Raw genomic sequence first — 10,756 nt, 5'->3', positions numbered from 1 at the left:
TTTGTTTTGGAATAATTGCGGTAACTGTCACAAAACCGATATCTCTCGTACACACCTACAACCACTTGTAGCGGGTCGATATGCACCAAAATCGAGTACCTACTCTTGTGCAATACAATAAATAATAGTAACCGAAGGCCGGAATCTTGTGCTAGAGCGACTTTTTACCGAGTGTTCAATAACCTATAGATAAACAAATCTAGCTCAAATGAAATAGATTAATTTAATCAAAATTTTATTTCGTACATATAACTAAACGTTTCAGGATTTTCGCATTAAAATGTACGATATTTTAAATTTTATTTCATCCTGACATACGTTTTTACATTATTGCAGGTCGGTAGGTACTGTATGGATATTATTCGCTGTTTTTGTTACTTTATCATTGTCATTGGACTTAGGAATTAATGTAATACGATGGAACAAAGAAATAACGAAGATGTGACAACTCTACATGACTGATAGATCGCTGTTGCAGGAAAAAAAACTTTTCACTCACAGAAAACAACTTAAAAATTGTCTTGACAGTAAATTCTAACAAAATATGTTTAAACTCTGGAAATTAGAATTATGCATTGCTTAAGCTTTTATTAATTTACACAGGTAGTGGGCGCACACTGCATACACATTATACACATTATGCTGTAAATGATAATGAAAAATATATATTTGGAAGTACCTACCCTACACTGATAGCATTGTTATTCTGTAATTCATAATAACACCAACAATTCGATTTCGCACTTCTTTCCGTCGATTGGTGCAGAGAATTCTGGTCTTTAATTGCAATAATAAATCAAACGATCCCGTCCCCGTACATGGTTTTGTGATTATTGATGTCGGCCGCCTCCGTTAATCCGCCTATAAGTCCTAGGCTTGCGCGTTACGATAGTAATTACCTACTCGGTAATTAGGTCAGACCTCGATTACGACGGTCCTGTGATCAGGGAACGTACAGACAAGAGCCGGGAACCTGTGCAGTAGTTTGTACACCGCGTAGGTAGTTGCCTAGTACACGCGTCTAACATATTATTAATATTATGTTGTATAATACGTATATTATATTTAATACACCTGTCGGCCTGCGTTGACGGTGTACGCGATAGACGGCTTTACTCGTCTGGTACGAGGTATAGCGAAGAATTATTAGAATTCGCCTATTCTGACGTGCGCCATTGCCCGACGATGAGCTATAATATTCACCGATTTCGTGAACGGTATGATGTATAGGATTAACACAGAAGAGTGGTGGCCCTATATTGTATGGGTTGGTCCTGGGATTTAATTCTAATTTCTATGCGCTTCCGGACCATGCAGTAGCCAGTGTAGGTACTCGATATTATGTACCTATCTCTAAACCTACCCCTTTTGTAATATTGTTTCACGTCTTATAATAATATTGTTACGTATTTATGTATTACGCGTATATTACTATTACACATTCAATGGTTTTGGCTTTAGATGCTGTAATCTGTACGCCATGCCGTTAAATATTTCACAATCGGAAGCGTTTTCGGTGGCTAAGGATTTGTACCCAAATTCATATAATTTATTAATTTATTAACCGTTAGGCACTCGTGTAGTCGTGTAGGAGGTGGTCTGCTATATTATGATGATGGTGTGCCAATTGAATATAAGTGATCCATTACAAAATTCGAATACTTAGGTACATAAAATAATTGGTAATTAGTTGTTAAAGATTATAAAAATCATAATAAACACATATCAAAACATCAAATAGAAATGCACTATAAAAAATACAATATTTCTTGTCATTGACCGGGGTAATAGTATTATACTAATCCATAACATATTATACTATATCATATACTATTGCAATTCGGAGTACCTACATGATTATAATCAATTATTATAGAATAATTCTATAATATCATAATTTGTATTCTGTATAAATTCCGTATGATATAATATATTATACTATAATGACTAATAACTCAATGTCTTCACCCTTTATCGAATCTACTGAAACCTAACAACTAGAAAAAAAACTATGCCGGTAACTGATATGAAATATTTGTACCATTTGATTGATAATAATCGATGACACTTACAACTAAAAGGATACCCTGCTTAAAAAAAATGCTAATTATTATTATTATGACGTAGGCACATATTCGTGAATACTTACCACCCTATGCGTTATTCTTACCTATATACAAGGTATTAGTTATGGTAGGAAGGTGGTCTGTTTGCGTTTTTTTAAATTTAGCTTAAGTGTCTCATAATATTTTAATGGTTGGTTTCCATATCACTCAATCTATAGAATGTATATGTTAGCGGTAATGTATGTAATACGTTATTTTATTAAATAACTAGTTATTCTATAAAATTCCTAAATATGTTCGTTAATATATAAATTACACGGTTTTACTAGTTAATATATAAAATACCGATTGGGTTTTCGTTAATTTATGAAATTTATATCATTAGGTAGATATGACCGGGACTGGATTAGATAACATACTAAATTTGTTACCGTTGTTGTTATTAATAAAAATAATAAGATAAGATAGTATTGAACCACACCATTTGGCATAGACTAGACTTATTCGTGTGACAGTGTACTGCGAGTTTACTTACTAGTTAGTTTAATTATTTTTAGTGTTGTATAGTGTAATAACTAATAAGTGTGCTTTAAAATGAAAACCAAATTTGATACAATTATAAAAAATACAACAACAGAACGTAATAACAGCACGTTTTTGCTGAAAGAAAAATATGATTCCTTAATAAGTGAAGTGAAACGTATTAAAACAGGAAAAAAAGAATCGCCACGTGATTATTGGTTAGTACAACGGTATGATGTGATAGAAGTGCAGGGTAATGAAAAACTTATACGTCCAATGAAAGAAAATTCTGATATTATATTTTACGTCCACGACGAAGAATTATATGATATTTTACTTAACATTCACCTATCTATTGGACATGGTGGTAGAGACAGAATGATGTATGAACTGAAAAAAAAATATAAAAATATTACTCAATCAAACGTCAAAATTTTTTTAAATTTATGTGAATCATGTGTAAAAAAACAAAAAAGTGAAAAAAAAGGTATCGTGACAAATCCTATGATTTTTTCTGAATTAAATAGTAGATGTCAATTAGATCTTATTGATTATCAAAGTCAAGCTGATGGTGAATATAAATTTGTGTTGGTGTATCAAGATCATTTGACTAAATTTTGTATTTTAAAACCATTAAAATCGAAAAGAGCTGAAGAAGTAGCATATTGTCTCATAGATATTTTTACGGTGTTCGGTGCTCCAAGTGTACTACAAAGTGACAACGGTCGTGAATTCAGAAACCAAACAATAGATTCATTAAAAGAAATGTGGCCTGAATTATCTATTATTCATGGCAAACCTCGCCACAGTCAGTCCCAAGGATCAGTGGAGAGGGCAAATCAAGATATAGAGAATATGATAATTACCTGGATGAAGGACAACAACACAACAAAATGGAGTGAAGGGCTAAGGTTTATTCAATTTATGAAAAATAAAGCTTTTCATAGGGGGATAGGACGAAGTCCTTATGAAGCTATGTTCGGATGTTCCCCAAAAGTAGGAATTTCTTCAAATACTCCAGACAATATTTTGAAAGTTTTGAATACAGACAAAAGTTTAAATAATAAAATTAACAAAGATTTAGAGAAAAATAACTGTAAAATATGCAAACATATATTTATGGAAAATGAAGGGAATACCGAGGAAGAATTGTGTCAACTTTGCATAAATAAAGAAAATATTTCCAATAAAAGAGAAGAAGCAAAAGAATGCTTAGAACGTCAAGCTAAAAGAATGAAACTACAATCAGATATGTCTCATCCACCTGCTCTTCAAGGATGTAACGTACGAGTCAAAATTCCAGATGTTGACAGGTCAAAATGTGATCCACAATCTATAATTGCTATTGTATTAGAAAAAACAACCGACGGATTTTATCGCTTAGGTAATTTTTTTTATTTATAATTTTTTTTTTTTTTTTATTAATAATTCAAATAATTTTGTTTTAGGAACTAAATACGGTACACTAAAACAACTTTACGCGAGGTCACAATTTAGTTTATGCATAGAAAAGTTTATTACGCTTAGTGACGTTCCAGATGGAGATATTTGCCTTCGAAAAGCATCCGAATCCCAATCACTTGGTAATGGACAAGGGTTTTTTAAATGTACATGCCAACAAAAGTGCACCACAAAACGGTGCATATGTTTAAAAAATAATTTACTTTGTAATTCTAAATGCCACCCAAAAAGTTCCTGTACTAATAAATAAATTGTAAATTTAAAAAAAAAATTAATATTAATATTTTATATAATAATGTAATGTGTGTTTGACTTATACTATAATATTTGAGTTTTTAATTTGTAAATTGATTAAGATTTTAATAATTATTCTAATAAATTTATATTAATATTTTATATAATATTGTAAGGCTTGTTTGACTTAATACTATAACATTTGATTTTGTTTGTAATTTGTAATTTGATTAAAACTTTTATTCAATAATAGTTTTAAATACATTAACTAAACCATTATTGTTAGTTTATAAAATATCTAGTTGGTATGTAGAATAACTAGTTGAAGTATATATTTATGGATTCATTCAATACATTAACTGAAAGTACCCGTAATTTTATAAAATAACTAGTTATTCTATAGAATTACGGAATTTCATACATTAACGCTAACATATACACTCGTTAACGCACATTTTTAACCATACCAACCTTACTCTAAGTTGACAGCTCACGCCTGTAAAAATGGAAATTAAAATATGCGTAATTCACTATTTTATGCGTTAAAAACTCGACCATAGCTGGGTCCACGGTGCATATCAAATGACAAAATTTATAAGCGGGAACCTATAATTAATACCTATAATTCTTGACGTGAACAAATTCGACAACTCCTAATACTTTGTACACTTTTCAGTTATATTCAGGCAACACGTTTTACTTTTTAGTAGGTATACATTTTGCGTTGTTTTTTTTTTTTTTTATCATAGGCACTCTATAAACGCATTGATTTTCTTTCTTCAAAAATATCAGTATATGCTCTTAATTCAGAGATAAAAAAAAAAAAAAAAAATAGTTACCGACATAAAAGTAAAGCTTGACATTTTTGAGTTCAGTAGTTAAAAGATTTACTTTATAGGAGTGCTCCCAGGAAATAGGAAAGACTGTGGGTGGTTGTGGCGGAAGTTTTCGAAGCAACAGGGGTTCGTGTAATCCACGCGTGTACCGTCAAGTGGCGCAAAGAAAATGTTTGTTCGACTACGTGTAGTCAGGCCAACGTGCAACGTCGGTGAAAGTAAATTTAAACGAAATAATTAATGGAATTTGCAGCAGTGTGGTTGGGTTAGTATGGTAACTTTATTGACAGGATACATTATTTTAGCGAAAGGGACAATTCGTTGAAGGTGAATGATTCTTTTTTTGTCCGTACTAATGAATACGTCTAATTTGACGAAGCTATAATATTATTATTTCAATGATTTTTGTCACGTTGTAAGTTGTTCCCTGACAAAGTACATTTATACAAATCGAAAATCTCTCAACGCAAATAGAAAATATACGCACGTACAGCGGATTTTTTTTTTTGAAGCGATTATGTTTATTATTTAGGAATTTAAAATTTAAAAGGTTTATTGTGTTTTTATTTTGTTCATTCCGCTTATATTATTTCCACATTAACTTGCATTGATGCATTTTTTTCTATCACCGTTTATTACCATAGTTGTATTGTGATTTTTAATGGTTTTCCGCCATATAGTTGAATTTATCATTTAGATTTCCATGATGTGTGTATTGCGTTTGGAAACTCACTAACATAGATTTTTTTTATCAGAATTCTAATTAAGGTAAGGTCTTGATGCGATATTAGTATTTGATACGTTTTTTCTATTACCATTTGGTATAGCTTGTATATCCATGTATATAATATTATTATAGTGAAAAAGCAATCGAACAACTTATTGGATAAATGCAGACAAGAAATAGGTTCGATAAAAACCGAAATAAAATGTTATTATTCATTAAATATAAAGAAATCATTTTTTTTTTGTCACACGTAGTAGCTTTACAGACTACCTATAGCTCGATAGTCAATAGAGTCGTGGCCACTATAGTTTCCATTATTACGTAGGAATATCACATTGAATTTCATGGACCATTTATTATATTTATGGTTATTTATGGTTGGTCATATAACCCAGATTATTATTAAAATAAATGGTAAATACCTTATATTATTAGAAATATTGTTATACATTTTTACATAAAATATTTTCTTTCTTTTATATATCGAAATATGAATTGATTTTTTAAATGAAGATATACATTTTTATGAAATAATATTCAATCGTCATACTTATAAACATCATAATAAAATAATAAATATTGCAATATTTAAAATGTCCATTTACATTTAAATTAGGTAATCAAATTTAGTTTCATGCATCTGAATGTGCATTTTATAGTTATTTATTAAGCTCCCTTATATAAATAAGGGCAATAATGTCTTATGCGTATATTGCATAATTTTGCGAAGACCCCCAACTTTAATTATCCTCAAATAAATTCTTTAACTTTGTGTTTACCAACATAAATACTTCTGCATGTAATTATATTACTTCTTATCATTAAGTTATTGTAAATATTTATTATATTATATTTCACATTGTTTTGGCCCCGGCCTGTATCTTATTAAAATAAAATAAAATAAGTATGAATATTTGTACTAAAAGGTGTGTAGAGGTATTCGTTGTATAATTATTGATCTAATAAGATTTATCATAGTTTTTCCTTAATAATATTTGATTTTTGTATTGGTTTTACGATCAACCATTTTTCGTTTTTTTTTGCGATATATATTGTTAAAAATGTTCTTTCTTGGTCATAAATCTAGAAAAATCAGTTCAATATTTCTCATTGGTTGTTAATACAGAAGAATAATCATATCAAATGCCACAATGTTTTTTTATACACAATGGAACTAGGATAACATTTTGACAGTGATTTAACAAAACATATATAACAATTATTCCTCTGGCAATTTAAATTATTTTATTATAATTCAACAATTATTAATTGTACAGACTAAAAAATTGTCACTGGCGTTATCTATTTCTATTTTTTTTTATTTTCTCATATTTTTACAATTTAAAAAATATTCTGACTAACTTTAAGGTCTTTGAATGGCGATTCTATTCACTTTATTCTACGGTACGTTAGTATTGACTTACAATAAGTAAAACATTGCTTGACTTTTGAGTATTACTTATATAGTTATTAGTTATATTCCATTAGTATAATATTATATGGTAAGCTTTTGGAAATATTTTTTCAACCTTTCTAGATGCTGTTCCACTCTTCTCCATCGTTCAGAATATTTTTAAATATTTTATTAAATTCAAATGTCACACATAAATTACAATGACTTATTCAATGATGAGGTAGGTAGATACAAACCTTCTATATTGCAGTCATGTTTTCTGTTTCTAATAATATATTTTTAGTATACTTCTCTGATATTTATTATTTTTATTTTTACAATACGTGAAGTTCAAACAGTGCAACTAAAAAATATTGTCATTTAAATATATTATACTAATAATTATTTTCATATAAATAAAGGTTTTGTACTCAAGAATTTAAATATTGTTTTTATGACAGGACTGTGTTCTTACCTTACTAACTACTACACAAGGGGTTATAACTGATAACTTATACAGTTATAGTAGTTATACTGATATAGTAAAATTGAATGCACGTCTTTTAATTATTTTATTAGTCACAAATATTTAGGTATAGGTATCTAGTTACTTTATTATTTAATTTAACATTTTTAATATTCAATTAAAAAACTATTAATTTTTGATAGTGGTACTAGGTACAACTTATATTCCTGGAGTAATTCATAGAAAATATCCCGCAGGGAGTTAATTGTTTACTGATAAACTTAAAGGAAAATCCACCTTGGTCAAACTTCTAAGAAACCTTAATAATGAAGCAGACAAAGTGGATTAGAGTTAGGACTCAATTAGTTTGAAGATAAATTAATTGACTTCAATGATTTGTATAATCTGTACCTAGGAGTTGGATAATAGATCATTTTAAATGATTGTAATATAGTAATTTAAATAATAATAAGCTAAATCGTTTTGAGAAATGTAATCAGTTTTAGATACTTGGGTGGCGTACTATTAGATTACGTTTTAGATATTTTTAATTAAATTTAATTAAACAAAAAAAAACATCAATTGTTTTCTGTAAAATGTGTCAAATAATGTAATAAATGTGATATAGCATAAATATTAAGTATTAAATATTTTAATATAGTTTTATTTTGATGTTACACAACCACTATACAGACGTGTTAGGTATTTAAATTTCGCTAATCAAATAATTTTGGCAACATTGAATTATTAATTTTAAAATTCATGCCAAAGAACTTTATAGAATGTAACTAGTATTGTACGTTATACACAAGCCAAGGTAGTATAGTCAATATCAAATGTACACAAGTCCATCATTAAAAACATTGTTTCAATCAACTTTAAAAGTCTTACATCCGATTTTTCACTGGTAAAGTAATTTTCGGGATATTTATATCTTCTTCAGACATTTACCACTCTATTGCACTTCTATTTTTCCTATAGTCGGTTGAGATTTTCACTCCAATGATTCGAACAAAAAACTAATATTTTTCTTAGTGACCGGAAATATTTGATCAAATAAATTCTGAACGAAAAAATTTCAGGTAGAAAATTTGATCTAGTTGATACTTCAGGGGATCAAAAGTAAACAATTTCAAAACTTTCTAAATAATCGAGAAAAAAATAACAGAGAACTGGGATACTGATTTGAAATGTCTATAAATTATTTATAATAGAAAATAATTATATTTTTAATTAATTAAATTTAATCAAAATATTTTGACTCTTTTTTAACTATACATATTTGTACATAGATATTTAAAATTTTCGTCTATTTTAAGATTTTCATTCGATTTATTTAAATTATTGGTTTTCATTATAAAGAGACTTAAAATAGAAAATTAAGCGTGATCATTTTGAAACCAATTTCAATATCAAAAAACATTTCACACAAATAATGTACATAACCCACAAGCTGGGTGGCTGCAATATAAACTATAAATACCAATATTTTTACAAAAATTTCATCACACTTTTTTTAATAATTTTATATTTGATTAGAAAAGTTTGGTATCCACCGTATAGTAATTTCAATTTCAGTCTCAGCTTTTACAAGTTTAGTGCTTTGTGTATCATAATATGAGATACATTTCAAACTTTCATTTATTACAATTAATATTTTACTTATACATACTTGCCAATTTTGTCTAGAGTATCATAATAGGTGCTCAACAATTTTCGAAATTATTTATTTATTTATATCTAAGGAATTTCCCATGCTAGAAACTCTAATCAAAATAAGAATATTATATGATACAAGCTATGGAAACTACTGAGGGCACATATGATACTCAAGGTATTCGTGACAAGATCCGTAAAATAAATTGGCTGGACAGTTAACATGTTAGTAATATGCAAATAATATTTAGTAAGTAAACAAATAAAATGTATATTTACTATAATCAACAAACCAGACGTTTATGTAACTTTTTATAACCTCATGCAAAGTCATAATAAATAACTAAACAAAAAAAACAAGGCCGTACATAATTCAGACACAACAATATTGGTAACTGGTATAATTTTGTTCATCTTGGCAATATTTGGTCGTGTATTTGAAATTTATAATTACTTAATAACTTTGGTGTAACTCGTTTAATGAGTGTCTCTTGGATTGGGTGTATAGTTTTTTCGGTGATTAGCAGTCACATGATTCATTTATCAGGGTAGGGTATATACAGAGATTAGTTTGGTCTGAAACCTGGAAAAGGCAAATATTGTACAATTTAAAATGGCGTGTGATCATAATGTGTTTAGTATGTGTTTTATTGTTTTATACATTTTTGATGATACTATGGTGGATTTTTAGATGGATTCACTATCCACTGAAAGTGGTTGCTCAACCCTTATTAACGGTATTCAGTGAGGATTAGGTATTTAAAGTTACAGTTACAAAGTAAACATTTTTATAACTCTAAGTGGTGCTTGAGAAATGTTCATGTAATGTACCCAGAACTGATAGGTACCTACATTTATTTTCCATTGCCACAGGGTGGTTACACTTAATTTTTTTTATTGGTTATTCATTTTCACATAATATAAAAAAAAAATTGATTCAACAGTTTGACCTTGGGGTGCCAGGGTACTGCACCCATTAAAATGTTTATAAAACGGTATTGAGTAATCTCAGTCCCTAGCTAATAGTGGTCGAAAAGTTAGTAGGTACGAAAAATGATCAAAGAGCCGTGTTGAAATTCAATTACAATATGAAGTAAACTGAGTGAAACATTTTGTTATATACGATTTTATAAGAATGCAATCATAAATTATATCAAATATGTATTATGTAAAATATTCAAAAAACTAGCAATGGTAATAGTACTGAAAAATCATACATCTCAAAGTAATAGTTTTTTACTATGTTTAGACATTTTAATAATATTACTAAAAATAGCTAAAAAACATAAGTATAAAACAATAACAATTTTTAATATTTAAATATTTATTATAGGATTTTAATGTAGAATATGTTAACTTAATCGAATAATAGACAGATATAATAGATATCAACAG

General features: G+C 28.4%; 1 protein-coding gene across 1 annotated transcript; it reads left to right on the top strand.

Moving 5' to 3' along the window:
* The first annotated feature begins 454 nt into the window (after window positions 1-454).
* Window positions 455-4,721, top strand: LOC111026350 (KRAB-A domain-containing protein 2-like). Its single transcript, XM_022304441.1, has 4 exons — window positions 455-527; window positions 2,704-2,971; window positions 3,065-3,972; window positions 4,037-4,721. Exons 1-4 carry the CDS (start codon window positions 455-457, stop codon window positions 4,297-4,299), a joined length of 1,512 nt encoding a protein of 503 aa, XP_022160133.1. The 3' UTR covers window positions 4,300-4,721.
* Window positions 4,722-10,756: the final 6,035 nt, after the last annotated feature.

This window comes from Myzus persicae, unplaced genomic scaffold (assembly GCF_001856785.1).
Source record: "Myzus persicae strain clone G006 unplaced genomic scaffold, MPER_G0061.0, whole genome shotgun sequence".
Classification (NCBI taxonomy): domain Eukaryota; kingdom Metazoa; phylum Arthropoda; class Insecta; order Hemiptera; family Aphididae; genus Myzus; species Myzus persicae.
This window is presented reverse-complemented; position numbering and strand designations above follow the sequence as displayed.

Excerpts from the sequence above, each read along its gene's own strand:
- LOC111026350 (XM_022304441.1), top strand. The coding sequence starts at position 455 with ATGACTGATAGATCGCTGTTGCAGGAAAAAAAACTTTTCACTCACAGA. Across the intron at positions 528-2,703 it reads ACTTAAAAATTGTCTTGACA|AACGTAATAACAGCACGTTT; the intron begins GTAAATTCTAAC and ends ATACAACAACAG. Across the intron at positions 3,973-4,036 it reads CGACGGATTTTATCGCTTAG|GAACTAAATACGGTACACTA; the intron begins GTAATTTTTTTT and ends ATTTTGTTTTAG.